The 19,940-nt window shown below is 44.0% G+C and overlaps 1 protein-coding gene across 1 annotated transcript in view; it reads left to right on the top strand.

The window, feature by feature from the left end:
- The window catches only part of TIA1 (TIA1 cytotoxic granule associated RNA binding protein), a 1,460,724-nt gene that overhangs the window by 1,038,759 nt on the left and 402,025 nt on the right, over positions 1-19,940 (top strand). The window contains exon 7 of the mRNA XM_044083128.1: positions 4,098-4,173. Coding sequence (XP_043939063.1) covers positions 4,098-4,173 — 76 coding nt within the window. The remainder of the gene's footprint in view (positions 1-4,097; positions 4,174-19,940) is intronic.

Below are 19,940 nucleotides of genomic sequence, written 5' to 3'. Positions count from 1 at the left end.
GGATCCGGGTCACATTCCACCAGGGCTGCCTCTACCTCCGCAGCTTTTCTCAGAGGAGTTCCAACCAAAGACATTCTAGAAGCTGCTACTTGGAGCTCAGTTCATACCTTCACAAAGCATTATCATTTGCCTCTCTTCTCCAAATGCAGGGCAGGCTTTCCCACTGCAGTTCTGCAGGGCCTTATAGCTGCTCCTAATGCTATTTAGTTCCATCCTCCCATCCATAGCTTTGGGATTCTACCGAAATGTAATGACTACAACAGTGAAACGTGAAGAACATAGTGCAGTTGTGTACACTTATTCGAGTGTATTCACTGTTTCAGTCCAGGTTACCCACCCGCCATCCCCCTTTTCTATAACTTCTCTTTCCTTCACGGTATTGTAAAGCCTTTGTGGTGTATTTACTTTTAGATGAAGGTAAAGTTTATGTTGCTAAAAGTGCATTTACATATATTACTGTTTATCTATCTATATATTTTTTTTTTTTTTTTTTTTTGCTCCCCATTTGGGGACATCTGGGGCAAGAAAACCTGAGTAAAATGGCGTTGGCTGCATGTTTTATACCCCTGATGACCTGACATGTAAGAGGAGACAGCAACCGACGCAGGACCCAAGACTTTATTCAGGCAGACTGAGGTCAACCTGCCAGCAGATTACCCCAAATGTAATGACTGCAGCAGTGAATACACTCGAACATCTACATTTATGGTAAGTGTACACAACTGTACTTTTCCTTAGAGGGGCCAAAAATCTAAGGCCACCCAGGAGAGCTCCACCTCCAGCCTGGGATCTTAACTTTGTCTTGGAGAAACTCACTCTTCCTCCTTTCCAGCCAGCTGCTACTGCAAATTTAACATTTATTTCCTGGAAAACAGGTTTCCTTTTGGCAATCACTTCTGCAAGAAGGGTATCTGAATTACAAGCCCTTACAGCAGTGAAACCTTTCATCATCCTTCATGCAGACATGTGTCCCTCAGAACAATCCCTCCTTCATGCCCAAGGTGGTATCCAGTGTGGCTCTTAATCAGTCCATTAATTTGCCTACCTTTTTTCCTAACCCACGTAACAAAGGGGAACGGATACGGCACTCTTTAGATGTGCACAGACAGCTTAGATTCTACTTGGACAGGACTAAACCTCAAAAGAAGTCTGAACAACTACTGGTGGCATTTGCTGCACGGACAGAGGGGAAAGCTATTTCAAAACAAACCATTTCAAAATGGATAGGCCACTGCATTCATTTCTGCTATAAGCACCATGGAAAACCTATCCCACAGGCATCAGACCCCATTCAACCAGGGCTGAATCTACCTCTATAGCCTTTCTCAGGGGCATCCCTACTAGGGACATCTTAGAAGCTGCTACCTGGAGTTCTCTACATACTTTCACCAAGCATTATCTTTTGCCAATTTTCTCTAAATCCAGGGCTGGTTTTGCCACTGCAGTCTTGCTGGTCCTAATTCTATTTAAATTCCTCCTCCCAACCTTAGCTTTAGGAATCTACCCAAATGTAATGACTGCAACAGTGAAACACGAAGAACATAGTCCAGTTGTGTACACTTACCATAAATGTAGATGTTCAAGTGTATTCACAGTTGCAGTCCAGGTTACCCTTCATCCAGCCCCCTTTTCTTCCTTTGGCTATACCTCTGCTCTTGCTTACTGTGCTCTAAAAGCTTTTTGGTATATTTGCTTTTCTGTTGGGTGTATATCCTTGTATTTATAGATTTACTTGCTTCCCATTAGGGGGGCACCTGACATCTGGGGCAAGAAAAACTGATGTAATGACTTTGGCTGCATGTTTTATACCCCTGACGTCATGGAAGAATGGACAGCAACCGACGCAGGACCCAAGACTTTGTTAATCAGGCCGACTGAGGGCTACTGCAAGCAGATAACCCAAATGTAATGACTGCAACAGTGAATACACTCTAACATCTACATTTATGGTAAGTGTACACAATTGTACCTTCCTTTCCCTGATTTGTTTAATGAATCTGAATCCCTCTCAATTACTTCCTTAAATTCGATTACCAATGTCTGGGTTTCATTACCTTAACTTTACCTACTTCCCTGCTGAGCTGAACACAAGATGACACTGCTTCAGTAAAAATGTCAACCATATGGTGAAATTTGACAGTCAAACTTCCTCCTCATGTGGAATAAATTCATCTCCTCAGTTAAACTCAACACATCAAGCCATACCATCAGGAGGGAATTAGTTATACATGATCATTCTTAAGTTGCAACATGAAATCTGTGGGTTAAAGTTTTTTGATGGCCATGTAGGTCTTAACCTTGTTCAACAGCCCTTTGAGGCTACAATGAACTTTTCAGAGTGCTTTCCTCACTGTTTAGGTATGTATATTTGCCCACCATCCCACTTTGTGATATCACATAAAAACAGTACTGACCCATGTAGTACTTCTGAAATTTATCCTTTTCTCTTTGGTTAAAATATTGCTGTTTGGCTTGGGTAGCACTGTCAGCGTTATTACTTTTGGGATACTCTCCTCCTCGTTTGTGTTCTTTGTTAGATTCAGTTTACTCCGATATTGCCGCAGATGTGACCACCTCATGTTTTAGGCTGGAGGATACACTTCTGTCAGCTTTGGTTGCACCTTACAAATATTTTTAATGTGTTCATTGTTATAAGTCTTACATTGTGACCTGATTTTGTAGAGGGATAGCTGAGGTACTAATGAACACTTTAGATACATGTATTTGGTTTTAATTTGTAGGTCCGCAATTTAAAAAAATGAATGGTCATTTTTAGGCTTTAAGGAAATGAATTGTAAAATTTTATTAACACAGTCAGCTGCTCTTTAACTGCTGTTTTGCATAAGAAGTTTTTTGATTTTCTTTCTTACAGCTTTCCTGTTTGCTTATAAAAGTGTACAAATCTATAGTGGCAGAGAATACTAAAAGTACATATTTATTTGGTTGGCCCCATATGCATTATTTTCCCTATGCTATTATTTTGTTTCTAATGCTTTTGATGTTACATTTGACTACATGTATTTGGATACGTTAGTATAGGAAACATTGTAATTCTAGGTATTCTGTCTGTCGATAGTGCCAGTTTGCATGGCTGTTTTGATGTTTATTTTGCAAAATATTTTGAGGTTTGTTTTTGCACATCTTAATTTCGACTTGCCTAAGAAACAACACTTAATTTGGAGATGTTGCTTAAATTTGGGGTATTCTAAACCATAAGAGGATTTTTATAGTCCATCTTAAATAATAGGGCTCTGGTTGTTTTGCAGAATGTTCTCGGAAGAATGGACAGCATTTCCATGGGCTTTACTGCAAGCTACAGTGCACAGTGGATAAATGTTGTAGACTTCTTATTTCTTTTTCATCTCTCTTAAATTTTATCTGTTTGTTGTAGTTTCCAGTCACTTCTTTTGATTCCTGTTTTTTAAAATAATGCAGTTTACTATTTTGTATTTTGCATTCTAGTTTAATGACCTAACACTTAAGTGTTTTTAGTGCTTGTTTTCCTTATATTGTAATCATTTCTGAAAATGTCAATTTCTCAAAATTTACAGCTGCCCACAGTCCAAAAAGGGGGTAACGAATTGACCTGAGAAAATAAAAGAATTCAGTTAACAGGCGACGTATGCCTTTTAATTCCTATTTTTCATTTTTTCTATTTATTACTTTTTTAATGAGTAGGTAGAATGTGTTGACAAATAACAAAGTTATAAGTTGCATGGTTAAAGAAAGCCATTCCTTTTATGTACAAGAGGCCACTACTAAACACGGCCTGAAATTATTATGGATAGCTGCTTTGACCATGCTTAGTTTTAACATTTTAATGTAAAAACCATAAAACTGGGAACCATATATTGTAAATTAGAGATGCTTTTTGATTTGCATGTTTACCACTTTAAAATTGATTTTGCTTTTATTTTTAAGTGTTTTATTGAGAGGAGAAATGCTTTTGACTGTTTTACTGGTGCATTTAAAAAAGGTGTGACATAAAAGGCCATAAGTGTTTTCTTTGTGCGTTTGTGTGTGTGAATCTTTTTCATTTTTAGACTGATATATTTTCTTATTAAAATGACAAAATCCTTATTTTTATGATTTTTTAGAGATGCACGTGTTGTTAAAGATATAGCAACAGGAAAATCAAAAGGCTATGGCTTTGTATCCTTCTTCAATAAGTGGGTAAGTTGGTAAAGAATGTGGCTTTTAAAAGAATGACTTGTTCAGTAAACTGTTCTTGGCAGTTTTTATACGTTAAATTTCTTTAGCTCTGTACAGAATGTCATCTTACTGTCTATGGTTGACAGATGGAGGGAGCAGTTTGGCAGCATTTACAGGAAAACAGAGTACAATCCTCCTGACCAAAGATGCTTCACTTTAAGGATATAGATGCTGTTTATCTGGGCAGTGTTTTGCCAGTAACAAACAATAGTAAATCATTACAGTTTTAAAATGCTACAGTAATTGACTTGGGGGAAGGTGTCTGGCAGCACAGAGTATTGAGGCTGTGAGCTCTTAATGGTCTACTTTACTCCGGGTTTGCTTCCATCAGATGCCAGTGTGCTTATTGTGCGACTCTACAAGTCACTTAACCAGGTCAACCCAGCTTAAATTCACAGGATCATAGGAAGTTGTTAGCCTAATGGCTCTAGGGCCCTTACAAGCCTAGCCAAGTTCTACCCTTATTTACACGATCAGCACGTATTTCCCCTGTCCAAGACACAGACCGGTGGAACCCTTGGGGTGAATTTACAGTTACCCATCCAGTCGTCCAGATTGCATATGAAGGTGGCCAATGAGGTGCTGTGTTGAACATGAAGTTGGGAGTCTGTTCTAAAGGTCTGTTAACCTCTGGGAGACAAATCTGCCCTTCTAGCAGGTTCTATTAATATTGCATACCAGGTTAAGGTCTTCAGAGCAAGTAACCAATGTACCATTTGACTTACTGATATTTAACATTTCCAATAAAGCAGGGTCAGAGATTGCCTCTTGAGTAGTCTGTATAAAACAGAATAAAGTGAGACTGATTTCAGACAGTTTACATAGGACAGATGCTGAAGACCTTGAATTTTCCTTGTGATGAAAACTTTGTGGTCTCTCCAGTTGCTGCAGGTGCTTGCAAAGTTACATACCAAAAGGGGTGTTGTACTCCGTTATTGACCTGATAAGGGAAAAGAACAGGGAGGTTATAACTTTTTTTCTGGAGGGCAGCACTTATGAGATGAGCAGTATGGGAATGCCCTTCTTTCCACTGTGGAGATGTGACGATGAAAGGCAAGGTTGCTGTCAACCTGTGTGCTCAGGTCCCTCTCCACGGAGTGCATAATTCGGTGTTGCCATTGATGTGGTAGTTAGCAGGAACATCACTCTTACTGAAAGGGATTGATGGTACTTTTTTTTTTACATTGAGGTTAAGGCCATGGCTTTGGTACCCATCATTTAAGACCCTCTTGTAGGATGTTGACATAATTTGGAGATTCTATGACTGCTCCCAGTTTGCAGTCAGCAGCAAACTTTGTCAGCCACAGACCTTTAGATGTTCTTTGTGTTTCACTGTTGCAGTCATCACATTTGGGTTATCCCGGCTAGGGTATCCCTTGGCCAGCCCTAATACGTTGGTTGCTGTCGCTTCAGGACTGACATCAGGTCATCAGTAGTATAAAGTAAGGCAGCCGACGCCATTACATCAGTCTTTCTTGCCGCGGAGCCCGAAGCAGAGGCAGTTCGCATGAGTGACGGTTGGCCGCTGTCTGAGTTTAGTCTTCCAAATTGAAGCTGAAGTCTTCTAAAGCTAAGTACCCCATTTAGAATCCATTTGTCTTGCACTAATCAATGTCAGAAAAAGTTAAATTGTCTGCCTGTGGAAAGCAAATACCACACAGATACTTTCATTCTTACTGCATCACTTGCTTAGGCCCAGTCCACGACGTCCCCCGCTGTCGCTTCTGTGGTTTGTTCAACGCCAGAACTGTACGTTGTTGGGCCCTTATTGTAGCTAGATATTTGCACTTATAATCCTCACATTCCGATATGGCTTTGGTAAGCCCATCCAACAGCAGATCTTCTGAAAAAACGTAAAGCTAAAGACAGAGACAGACTGCACAAGTCCAAACCTACCAACGACGCTTCCGTTAAGCTTCTCCGGCCATTAGTAAGGTGCTTTCGCAACCCCTGATGCCCCCTTCTGTGGATTTGTAGGCTGCTACAGAGACCCTTTTGGAGTCCTGTATGCCGCAAAACTCTTCGACTAAGGATCCTGCGGTGGTCTCCCTTGGATAGGTCCGGAGCCGCTGAGCAGGCACCTGCTTCCGAGGAAGTACTTCGCACTACTGATTCTTGACACAAACCGACGTCGTCTTTCGCGTCTATCGTTCTTTCGAAAACTACATAGTTTTTTAGACCCAGGGTACGATCCACACCCAAGAAACAGACTACTCAATCTCAGGCACCTGCTTTCTTGCTTCAGTCTCAAATGCTTAAAATGGTGGAAGACCTTATCATGCTGATCAGAGGAAGTCAAGCTACCCTTTCCAAAACAAAAAGATCTGCCCCTGTAGTTTTGTCTGAACAGGTCTGATGACTCTGATGCATCTGAATATGAAGACATGCAACCCCTTTCTGTTTATGAGGATTCTGATGCAGAGGATTCCATTTCTTCAGCCTCTCCCCCAGAGGACTTTTCCTGTGGGGAAACCCTTCCTACCTTAAGGGATCATTTCCAGTGAGAAGTCAGGACTACCCTCAGTCTAAAAAGAGACTCATGGAATTCTTAGATCTTCTACAGCACAGACCCCTGGCTATTCCCCCAGTCCTGGATATTGTGGAGGATGTTTTCCTGGAATCCAGTTTGATTCCTGACACCCTCCCTCCTGCACCCAGAAAACCAGACCAGTACAGTAGAGTCCTTGACTCTCAGAATTTTTTTTTTTTAATTCTACTGCTAACCCTGAGGTCATTTCTCAAGGGCCTAAAGGAATTAAAGTAACCTCTGCTAAGAATCCCATCCCCTCAAATAGGGATTCCCGAGCACTAGACAGATGAGGCAAAAAAGTATGCACCTCTGCTACTCTTGCTATCCGAGCACTAAATTGCCACTTCCATGTGCTAATCTTTCAGCAACATACCCTGAAACTCCTAAAACAAAAAATGTCTTCCTTTCCTGCTTGTGCAGAATCTAAAGAGTTAATGCATTCTGCCAGTCAAGTAACTAAACACACCTTGCGCTGTGGTTTTGACACCTTAGAAGCTTCTTGCAGGGCAGCAGTCACTGTTTCTGTCCTTGGAAGACATGCTTGGCTTAAGGAACAGCCCTTGCCAGACCATGTTAAATCTTAAGTTGTTGGATGCCCCCTTGCACAAAGACAACTTATTTGGCACTAAGGCTGAAGAGGTCTTAAAAAAAAAAAAAAAAGAGGGAAGAAAAAGCAAAATCTATGCTGACAGTTAAGGACTTTTTACAGGTCCAGCCACGCAAATTTCAGCAGGCATTGTCCCTCCAAGCACTGGTCCTTTCCTGCTCCCACCAGGTCAGTTTAGCCCAGACCCCCCCCCCCCAGACAGCGGGGGGGGGGGGTCTACTTCACTAAGTCGAAAGCCGACAATATCGAAGCTGATATTGTCGGCACCACAGCATTGAAAACGCAGAACATCGTGCAGGTAAACGGAAATCTCCATAGGGGGAGATTTTCATTTACCTCAATGTTGTGCGGTCCCATATTTGGAATATTTAAGGGGGAGTGTGGGGGTGCAGTGGGGCTTGCCCCCCTACCTACGCTAGTTAGCTTTTATTGTTGTTTTTTGTTTTTTTAAGCGTTATTCAATGTTTTACTACATCGATCACTAGAGGTCGACCTTTAGTGATTCAATGTAAGATTTCGATAAAGTGATATAGACTTGCCACAGGGAATACAGAGATCTAAACAGTGGACTTCCTCAATTTCAAAAACCGGGAGTTCTAAGCCACTCCCTTATGGTAAGAACTCACAATGACTCTCCTCCCCCACCACCTCCGTCTGCCCACCTTCACTTACCCCTAGGAGGAAAACTCTCCTTTCACACAAGCACTTGAGCCACCATCACCAATGACCACTGGATTCTCAACGCTGTGTCCCGGGGATACAAATTTTCTTTCCACACCCTTCCAACTCCAAAAGGGTTCCCAGGTCTACCTCCAAACCAGTGGGCAGAGGTGCAAAAGCAAGTCCTTTCCCTGCTCTCTATGAGGGCAGTAGAGCACAATTCCTGCAGAACTGTAAGGCCAAGGTTTCTACTCCAGACTCTTTCTGGCACCCAGAAAAGAGGGCACCTGGCGCCCTATCCTCAATCTATCTATTCTAAACACCTTCCTGGTGATACCAAAATTCAGAATGCTCACCCTCCAGCAGCTGCTACCCATGCTCTCCATGGATGATTGGCTAGCCACCCTAGACCTAAAAGAGGCGTACCTCCACATTCCTTTCAGGGAATCAGGCAGGAAATATCTCCATTTCAGGACAGGATCTCTGCACTTTCAGTTTTCTGCACTTCCCTTTGGCTTGTCTAATGCTCTGAGTTTTCACAAAATGTTTGGCTCCAGCCATTGCCTTTTGCAGACAAAAAAATCCAGATTTACCCATACTTAGACTGCCTAATTAGGGCAGGCAGCCAGGAATAACTGCTAAAGCATCTGGCCTTCGTAAAGTTCCTACTAACCTCCCTAGGGTACACAATCAACGAAACGAAATCCAAACAGGTGCCCACCCGAAGGATTTTATTCCTGGGAGGAAGCCAGGACACTGCACCCCAGATTGCATTCCTTACACCAGAAATGCAAACTTTCCTGACAGCCTGCTTTTCTCAACTAGCCATTAGACCACAGTTACCTGCAAGGAAAATCCTGCAAGCTCTGGGGTTCCTGGCATCTTGCATTCTACTCATTCCATATGCCAGACTGCATACAAGGAAACTTCAGTGATACCTAAAAAGCCTTTGTTGTCAACACTCTCAAGACCTGGAGACTATTATATCCATGATACCTTGCCTCAGAAAAGATTTTCTTTGGTGGGCAACAGCATGCTCCCACAACAAGGGACTACCTTTCTCACCAAACCCCGCTGCCCAGACCCTCGTCACAGATGCATCAGACCATGCCTCAGGTGCACACCTGGACGGCAGGTGCATACAGGGTCAATGGAGCCTACAGCAAATCCATCTGCACATCAGCCAAAAAGAGATGATCACTGTCCAGCATGCCTTGACTTGCCCCTTCTCTCCCTAGCGGCTCTCCTGATCAAAACAGACAACACCACTTGATGTGGTATATCAACAAACAAGGAGGGACTCACTCATACCCTCTATGCAGGCTGGCCATGACCCTTTGGTACACAGCCACTGCCATGCATCTCTACCTGTAAGCACAATTCCTACCAGGTTTTCAGCACTCTGGCTGACCACTTAAGCAGAAATCTTCCAGACCCACAGGAGTGACAGCTCAACTAAAGAACCTTCACCCTAATGACTCTGAACTGGGGCACCCCAAAGGTCGAACTCTTTGCCTCCCACACAGTCAGCTCAGCAAGTTCTGCACCAGGGAGCATCACTGCATGGCTTGGAAAGTGGTGTCCTTCCCCTGGGTCAATGTATGCCTTTTCTCCACTACCTCTTCTCCCCAGGGAACTGCTCAAAATAATGGAAGAAAAACCAAGGACAATTCTTATAGCTCCTGGCTGGCCTCGTCAGCACTGGTACCCACTGCTGTGCAGCCTGTCCCCACTCCCACCATGGCATCTCACTTAGATTCCAACCCTCCTGTCCCAGAGGGAAGGAGAATTCATGTATCCTCAATTGCAGATCATCAGTTTGGCAGCTTGGCTTATTCCCTAACCCCGATCAATCTGCCAACCTCAGTAAACAGGTTCTAGATGTTGTTCGTGAGGCCAGATGCCCTAGCAAGAAAGTCGTATGCTGACAAATGGAAAAGGTTCTGCACCTGGATTTCAGGTTAAGGGAGCTAATATGGCACAGCCCTCCCTCCCTGTCATCCTGGATTATTTAGCTGACCTGCTACACAGTGGTGTCTTTTTCCTCTATTAAAACTCATGCTTCTGCTATCTCTGCTCATTTCCCCACTGAGCAGCCCCTTTTCTCACACCCTCTGATCAAACAGTTCCTAAGAGGGGCTAGCAACTTGAGGTCACCCAGAAGAGCACCAACAGCAGCTTGGGACCTTAACTTTGTGTTTGAAGAACTCAACCTGCATCCATTCAAACCAGCCTCTTCAGCAGAGCTAAAATTTCTCTCCTTGAAGACAGCTTTCCTTCTGGCCCGTCACTTCAGCCAGAAGAGTCTCCGAGCTGCAAGCACTCATGGTTGTGGAACCCCTTCATCTTCCTTGCTGACAGGGTATCCCTCTGGACTAACCCATCCTTCATGCCACAGGTGGTGTCCAGTGTGGCTTTTAACCAATCCATTCATTTGCCCACCTTTTTCTATAACCCACAGAACAAGGGGGAAAGGGTCCTGCACTCTCTAGATGTGCACAGACAGCTCAGATTCTATCTAGACAGAAGTAAATCCTTCAGAAAGTCTGATCAGTTGCTGGTTAGCTTTGCTGTAGGGGCAGAGGGGCAAAGCCATCTCCAAACAATTCATTTCAAATTGGATAGCACACTGCATTCATTTCTGCTACAAGCAACACTGAAAGCCTCCCCCCAAGGGGGTCAGGAATCATTCCACCACAGCAGCCTCCACCTCTGCAGCTTTCCTCAGAGGAGTCCCCACCAGGGACATCTTGGAGGCTGCTACCTGGACATCTGTTCACACCTTAACCAAACATTACCCACCCGCCTATCTTCTCCAAATCCAGGGCAGGGTTTGCCTCTGCAGTCTTGCAGGCCATCCTAGCCAGCCCCTAGTTTCCTTGACTGCCTCCACCCATTCCCTCAGCTTTGGGAATCAACCCAAATGTGATGACTGCAACAGTGAAACACGAAGAACATACTACAGTTGTGTACACTTATCATAAATGTAGATGTTTGAGTGTATTCACTATTGCAGTCCTGTTTTCCCTCCCTCCATCCCCCTCTTCTTTCTTCTCTTTCCTTACAAGGGACGTATTGGTATTTACTTTCTACTGGTGGGGTTCTTCCACCATAACCTGGCTCCCACTTGGGTGCTCCTGACAGGTTAAGGCAAGAAAAAAGTACAGTTTTGTACCTACCATAAATGTAGATGTTCGAAGATCCACATTGCTGCAGTCCTTACTCTTGGGTAGTCCGCTGTCCTCGGTCGGCCCGAATATCAAAGTATAAGGCTGACGCCGGTCAAGGCGCATTAGACTGACATCAGGACGTCAGGGTACAAATGCGCATGACCGACGTCATATCCTCAGTCTTTTCTTGCCCCAGATGTCAGAAGACTCTAAAAAGAAAGGTCAAAACCAAAAGACAGCAAACAAACAACCAACCACCCTTGCACTAATAATATGTACAAAGTATACAATATACACAATATTTACAACCCAACCCACACAACCGCCTCTAAACACAGAGGGGAAGGAGGGAGGGTAAATTGGACTGCAGCAATGTGGATCTTCGAACATCTACATTTATGGTAGGTACAAAACTGTACTATGTTCTTCATTTCACATTGCTGCAGTCCTTACACTTGGGTAGAATCCCAAAGCAGAGGTAAGGGAGGATGGCAAAACTATAAAGAAGCAGGAGCTGCCAAAATGCCCTGTAAAATAGCAGTGGCAAAACCAGCCCTAGATTTAGAGTAAAGTGGAAGGTGATAATGCTTAGAGAAAGTATGCACTGAACTCCAAGTAGCCGCCTCCAAAATATCTTTAGTTGCCACCCCCCTTAAAAAGGCTGTCGAAGTGGCAGTAGCCCTAGTGGAATGAGGCCTAATCCCAGCTGGAATCTCCTTGCCATGATGGGAATAACAGAAAGCAATGCAAAACCCAATCCACTTAGAAATAGTTTGTTTTGACACAGGCTTGCCCTGAGAACTCAAAGCAAAAGAAACAAATAACTGCTGAGACTGCCTGAACCCTTTAGTTCTGCTTAAATAATATCGCAACTGCCTGTGTACATCTAAAGTGTGCAAAATCTTTTCCCCTTTATTTTGGGGATTTGCATAAAAAGTAGGCAAATGAATAGTTTGGTTTAAAGCCACACTAGAAACCACTTTAGGCATAAAGGAAGGATTAGTACGTAAAGATACCCTATCCTTATGGAAAATTAAGAAAGGCTCAACCGCCATAAGGGCCTGCAATTCAGAAACCCTTCTTGCAGAGGTAATGGCCAACAAAAAGCAGTCTTCCATGATAAATATTTCAACTCAGTAGTAGCTGCAGGCTCAAAAGGTTGTAGAGTGAGTTTCTCCAACACAAAATTGAGATCCCAAGCAGGCGAGGAGCTCGTCGTGGGGGTCTTATATTCTTTGCCCCTCTAAGAAATTGCTTGAACAAAGGATGAGAAAACAATGGTGGGTCACAGTCATAGTGAGCGAAATTGCTGCAGCATGAACTTTAATAGAAGAGAAGGACAAACCTTTGTCCAGTAACTCAGTAAGATATTGAAGAGCCACACTTAAATTAGGCTCAGAAACATCAAAATCCTTTGCTGCACTCCAAAATAAAAATCTCTTCCATTTATCTGCGTACACTTTCCTTGTACTAGGCCTTCTAGCTTCCAAAATAACATTCAAAACTTGCTGTGGAAGTTGAGACCCTCTATGGTTCAAAACAGAATATGCCAGGCTGTTAGGTGAAGAGAGTGAAGCTTGACATTGAGTAAATGACTGTCCTCCTGAGACAACAGGTGTGGAATCAAGGCAAAGGCCATGGAGGCTCCTACAGACTTCTCAGTAATGGGTACCAGTGCTGTCGAGGCCAATCTGGAGCTATTAAAATCATCCTTGGCTTGTCCTGTCTGACCTTTAGAAGTACCTTTGGGAGGAGAGGCAGAGGAGGAAAGGCATACACATGAAGATTGCTCCAATTGAAAGAAAGAGCATCCACTTTCCAAGCTGTGGGATGAAACCTTTTCGTGCAAAACTTTGGCAGCTGGAGGTTTATTGGAGAAGCGAACAGATCTATGTCTGGAGTTCCCCATGACACTGTCAGTTTCTGAAATACATGAGGATCCAATTTCCACTCGTGGGGATCCATAATACGTCTGCTCAACACATCTGCTAAGGAGTTCTGTGCTCCCGGCAGAAACCTTGCCTGAAGATTTAGCTGTAAACTGAGAGCAGTCTCCCACAAAATCATTGATTGCCTGCATAGAGGATAAGAATGTGTTCCCCCTTGCTTGTTGATGTACCACATGACAGTTGTGTTGTCTGTTAGAATCAACACCTGCCCTGGAAGAAGTAACTCCTTGAAAGCTATTAATGCAAACTGGACTGTTAACATCTCCTTCAAGTTGATATGTAGATGTTGTAGTCTGGCAGGCCACTTGTCTTGTATCCACTTTCCATTTAGATGAGCTCCCCAAGCTTTGTCTGAGGCATCTGTCGTTAGAATCTGACTCGCCTCTGGCCGGGTCACAGAGAGTCCCTTGTTTAGGTGACATTCCTGAGCCCACCACAAAAATTCCTTTTGAATGCAAGGTATTATTTGAATGACAGTGTCCAGATCCTGGCAGTGCTGTGTCCATAAATTTTTTAGATACCATTGTAGCTTCCTCATATGCAGTTTGGCATTGGGAAGCACCAGAATACAAGATGCCATGAACCCCAAGGCTTGAAGGACTGTCCTTGCAGTCAGCCTGGACTGATGAGACAATTGATGAAAGTAAAGGGAGAGATTCTTTTGTTTGTCAGGGGTCAAAAAGGCCATCTGGGATGCTGTATTCAGTCTTACACCCAGAAAGCACATGTCCTGAGAGGGTACTAGACTGGACTTTATTTCGTTCACAGAATACCCCAGGCATCTTAGCACTGCTATCACATATTCCAAATGATGAAGAAGTTCGTCCCTTCCTTGAGCCAGAATCAGGCAATCGTCCAAATAAGGATAGATCTGTATTCCTTTTAGCCTGAAGAAAGCTATCACTGGAGCCAGAACTTTCGTGAACACTCTGGGCAGTAGATAAGCCAAAGGGCAATGGAGAGAACTGATAATGAGAAGTCCCAGCCCGAAAACGCAGATACTTCCTGCAACTCTGTCTGATAAGAACATGAAGGTAAGCCTCCTTGAGATCCAAAGTTACCATCCAATGATCTTTGCCCAGCAGAGGTAAAAGCTGTTGTAACGTCAACATCTTGAACTTGGGAATGTCCAGATAAGTGTTGAGGATAGATAAATCCAAAATTGGTCTCCACGTGTTCCCCTTCTTTGGTACTAGGAACAGGCGAGAATAAAATCCTAGGCCCACTTCTGACATAGGGACTGGCTGTATGGCTCCTATTTGAAGTAACAGAGAAATTTGTTTGTGAGCCTCTATTCTTTGCTGAGGAGGAACGTCTGGCATGCCTTTGAAAGGAGGCAAGGTATGGAAATAAAACCTGTAGCCTTGGTGTATGATATCCAATACCCATCTGTCTTGGGTAATTAAACTCCAGTTTTCCTTGAAAAGTGTCAACCTTCCTCCCAAAGGTGCTGCCAGACGAGAAGGCTCTGGCAGCTGAAAAGGTAGGTCATTGGGTCTGTTTACGAAAGGAATGACCCCTGCCCTCACCCGAAGACTGTGCAGGAGAACTCCCTGTTCTAGGCCTGAAAGAGCCCTGAGCTCTGCCCCTACCACGTCTAGATCTACCCCTAGACTGGGAATCATAAGAAGGATACGTCCACCCCTTGGTAGGCCAATTTCTACTAAACTTCGGAGGCTGAACCTGCAAAACATCTTTAACAGTCTGCATAGACTTAGCCTTGTCTTCCATTTTCTTTAAGACTGCCTCAACAGGTGAACCAAACAACACATCAGATTGTAAAGGAGCATCTAAAATCCTTGTCTTAACATGGTCAGATAAATTCTGATCCCTCAGCCAGGCGTGCCTGCGAAGAACTGACCCAGTGGCAGCCACCCTAGACGAGGCCTGTACAGCATCAAAACCACATTGCAAAGAATGCTTACCCACCTGTTCAGAAACATGTACTAAATCTTGTAACTCTTTACACTCAATACCTTCCGCCAGAGCATCTACCTTAGACTTCAGTTGAGAAAGTAGGTAGTTTTGGTATTTCAACATGTGAAACTGGCAATTCAAAGCCCTCATAGCAAGGGTGGAAGAAGTATAGACTTTCTTTCCCCATCTATCCAAAGCCCTGGCCTCTTTATCTGGAGGAACCAGATTTTTAACAACAGAAGACTTAACACCCTTAGGCCCCTGACTAACAGTTTCTGGGTCCGCCCTAGGCTCTTAAAAAGATACTTATGTGCTTCAGGCACCCTGTAATACCTATCCGGTTTAACAGGAGCAGGAGGCAAAGAATCAGGATTAAGAGAAGCCTCTGCAAACACATCTTCCACAACATCCAGAACAGGAGGTATAGCCAAAGGCCTATGCTGGGGTAAAAACAAAAATTCTCTAAGCCTTTTCCTGGAATCAGAGAAGTCCTGACCTTCCCACTTAAAATGCTCCCTCATGGAGTGAAGAGTCTCTGAAAAAGAAAAATCCTCAGGAGGAGAAGCAGAAGGAGTAGAATCATCCACATCAGAATCAGAATAAGGAGAATACTCCTGCAAGTCTTCAGCCGAAGACTCTGAAACATCCGAAGCCTGCTCAAAACTCCCCAACTCAGGTTCCACCCTAGGTCTCTTATCAGGAGGGGGCAAAGAACCTCTAATCAAAGTAATCAAATCTTCTGCCATTTTAAGCATATGCTTCTTGGGCACAGATCCTGAAGAACTAGGAGTGACACCAACTGAAGCTAAACCTGGCCTGCCTCTGGGAGAAGCCTTGGAAACAGAAGGAGAAGGCCTAACCACCCTAGGAAGGGAGGGGAGAACAGTAACCTGAGAGGCCCCTTCAGCCTGACCTGCCTCCTGAGAGGCCACATCCTGCAATAACAAAGTCTCCCCCTGGGACTCCAGAGAAACCTCCGGTGGAGCCCCCGGCTCCACCGACACCTCTAAAGAACCGGCGTCCGGTACGGACGGCTCTTCTTGCCTGGGCTTAGCTGCTTTGTCCTTGCGCTTCTTCGAAGAAGCGGACGTCGGAGCATCCGACGGCATATTATAATTGCACCGCTTCAAGACTAACCTGGCACAATCTAACCTTCTCTTAATAGTGCGCTTATTGAATCTAGCACAAAAGCGACACCCAACAACGTCGTGCTCAGGCCCTAAACAAGGAATACACAAAGTATGATAATCTCTATGCGGTATTTGCTTCCCACAAGAAATACAGTTATTCGCTTTTTCTGACATCCGGTAAACCACTGAGGCAAGAAAAAACTAAAATATTCCCAACGGGTACTTAGCCAACTTTGACTCGGTCTGAAACTCCGAATTCGAAAAATTTCAGAACGCCGAACGGCACTTGCAACGCTGCTTCTGCATCGGACCATGCGGCAAAAAAGACTGAGGATATGACGTCGGTCATGCGCATTTGTACCCTGACGTCCTGATGTCAGTCTAATGCGCCTTGACCGATGTCAGCCTTATACTTTGATATTCGGGCCGACCGAGGACAGCGGACTACCCAAGAGTAAGGACTGCAGCAATGTGAGATGAAGAACATCTGATGTAATGGCGTCTGCTGCCTTACTTTGTACTGCTGACAACCTGACGTCAGTCCTGAAGCGACAGCAACCGAAGCAGAAATACTAAGCCTCTGATATTCAGGCTGGCTGAGGGGCTACCCTGGAGGCCCCAGGAATGATCCCTGTTGAGCACCACTGGTTACAGGGCTGCAGTTGGAGGTGGGTTCTCCTATTTTGACTGTATGTTGTATCCGTGAGCCAGTTAGTGACCCATCTAAAGATATAAGGGTTGATACCTAGCTGGGCGAGTTTTTCAATGATACCCGAGTTGGGGGGGGGGGGGTCAGAAGGCTTGGCTAAGTCTAGGTAGGCAGTATTCACAGATTTCCCCTTATCCAGGTCCTTGGTGACTCTCTCTAAGAATTCCACCAGGTTTAACAAGCATGATCTCCTTTTGACAAATCAAGACTGTGTAGGGTCAATTGTTTGGAAATTATCTTTTTCTTTGTTGATAACGTCCATGATGATTCTCTCCATGGCCTTGCAGATGAGGCGAGTCAGGCTAATAGTCCTATAGTTCCCAGGATCTGTGGAAGCACCATCTTTGTGCAGGGAAATAATGATGGCCATTTTCCATTCAGCTGGGACAAAGTCTGTGCTTAGACTATGATTAAAATTGTACCCAATTATGTTGCTAATTCTTGTTGGAGCCCATGTAGGATGCAGGCTGGGATGCTATCTGGTCCCATAGATGCTGTGTTTTTGGCCTTAGGGTGTTTACTACCTACTGTTTAGAGATACAAGGTAGGTGACAGGTGGTAAGGGTGTCATGGGATACATTTAACAGGGACAGGAGAGTGAAGTTTTCACAGAGCCTGTCGGCCAACAGGTTAGCTATGTCCACAGGCTCTGTATATGTCGTAACATTAACTACCAGTGTGGCGCAAGTCTGGGCCTTTTCTTTTCAGTTACAGATGTAATTAAAGAATGCCTTATTGTTCTTTGTTGAAGCTAATTTGGATTTGCAGTTTGCATTGGAGGACTTCACAGGAAGTCTTAGTTTCTTCTTTAAACTGAGGAGGGAGTGTCTCCAATTTAGGACTCACTCCCTCTTGCTGTTGGACATCAATTTCTTCCTCTTATTGTAAAGCCTGTTAATGGCAGTTGTCCACCAGGCAGACTTTCTCCACTTGTTTTGGTCCTGTCAGGTACAGCAAGATCAATGCAGTTGTACAGGTGTTCATATAAAGCATTGGTGTAGAATTCTGCATAGGTGTCAGTTTCATCTGAGATGGGATCTGCAGTGAAGATATTTATACCATCCCGTAAGAGGTTATAATCTGCTTTGGAGAAGTTTTTTAATTTAGTTGTTGCTTGGGTGGGGGTTAGGTGCGATACTAACTTCAGCTGAGATTGATTTGTGGTCAGATCTCACCATTGAAGTAGAGGTGCTCCAGTGCTCCCCATATGGTTAAGCACCAGATCCAGTATATTGGCACCCTTTGGGGGGGGGGGGTGTCAGCCAGCTGGTCCATGGCATTGGAGTTAACAAAGTTGAGGAACCTGTGGGTAAGTGCATTTGAGCATTTGAGCATGAGTAATTTACCCAGTCAGTGGATGGGTAGTCACCCAAAACCATGATATTCGAATGTATCTTGATAGACTCAAGTAGATCCAAATAGGCAGAGTGGGTGTCCTGATTCACAGAGGGGGTCCTGTAGCCGGCAGTGACTTGAGTAGGTATCCTACCAACAGTTAATTGCCCCTGAATTATCTCCAGGAAGTAGGTTCATAGGTAGGTACTAGGCTATCTGCCCGAGGGCTTTTAAAAGCCTAGCCAGAGTGTGTCGGCTTTCGCCGTCTCATTGATTAATGAACTGACACTCTGTCAAGCAGAGCCAATGAAGTGATCCCAGGGGTGTATATTCTGTTACCCATCCACTCATCAAGGTTTCTTTTGAAGAGTGTCAGTGAGGGGCTCTGCCTGATGTAGTTTGGAATTTTGTTTCAAAGCATTGGGAGTCTCTGTGACAGGAATCTATCCCTCCAGCATGTTCTATTTATTGTTGTGGCGAGGTTTAGCTCACTAGAGCAAGTGGCTCGCAGTGACTAGGACTTCTTTAGGTGGAGCATATCCATCAATTCTGAGTTGAACATGGCTTTGCAAGTCAGGCAGAGATCACCTCTGAGTAAGCAATATGCCACTGAGTGCAGCCAGAGTTTTTTCAGTCGGGCTGCATAGGACATATGTTTGAAGCCAGTAATCCTCTTGGTGAGGTACTTTTGTGGTCTTTCCAGCTGTTGGAAGTGTCTTGTGAGGTACATCCCAAATGGGGCATTGTAATCTATGATGGGTCTAACGAGTGATGAGTAGAGAGGGGCACTATAACCTCTCTATTTCTAGATACGAACCCTATAGTAATTAGATGGACCACATAGAAGGATTTCCTAACTACTTTGGCAATATGATTGTCAAAGGAGAGATTACTATCTACCTGGGTCCCCAGACATCTTACTACCTCTTCTGTATTAAAGGACAACCGCACCCTCAGACTCCAAAAACATATTTATTTCATCATGGTGTGGTGTTTCCTACATGTTAACAGCACTCTGGGACTATTTAGAGCTTTTTAGATATTTTTATATGCAATTTCTGACTCTGACCACATGGGGAGGGGGGTGGCATTTTGAAATAATTCAGACTGTTTACTCTGCCTCTAAGTATCCCAGAATGCATTGTTTGTCTCCAAAAAAAAATGCATCAGATATGCCACATTTTCCCTTAAGCTGCTGTCACTTCATTGACTTAGTTATTCACTGCTGTCTTAAAGTCCCCTACTTTTGGTTAAAATGTTATCCTTTTTCAATGACTACTTCAAACACAAGCAGTGCAAATGCTACAGAACAGAACTGAAAAGTGCTTTTTATTGCTTTTGTTTCTTAGAAATGCTAACTTGCTTTCTTTTGAAGGCTGAAATCTAGTTCTTCAAGGCATCTCCCCTCCCACTTCACACCTACCTTCAAAGAGATAAGGGTAATTTGACCCATTATCTGCATGTGATTGACAGTTCACAGCAGATGACAAGAGTAATGTACTGATGTTCTTCATTCCACATTGCTGCAGTCCTAACTATTGGGTAGTTCGCTGTCCAGTCGGCCCGAATACCAGAGTATATGGCTGACGTTGGTCAGGGCGCATTAGACTGACGTCAGTACGTCAGGGTACTAATGCTCATGACCGACGTCATATCCTCAGTCTTTTTTGCCGCATGGTCCGATGCAGAAGCAGTTTTGCGAGTGCAGGTTGGCGTTCTGA

Source organism: Protopterus annectens, chromosome 9.part0 (genome assembly GCF_019279795.1).
Source record: "Protopterus annectens isolate FY-2018-M chromosome 9.part0, PAN1.0, whole genome shotgun sequence".
In the NCBI taxonomy this organism is placed as follows: Eukaryota; Metazoa; Chordata; order Ceratodontiformes; family Protopteridae; genus Protopterus; species Protopterus annectens.
This window is presented reverse-complemented; position numbering and strand designations above follow the sequence as displayed.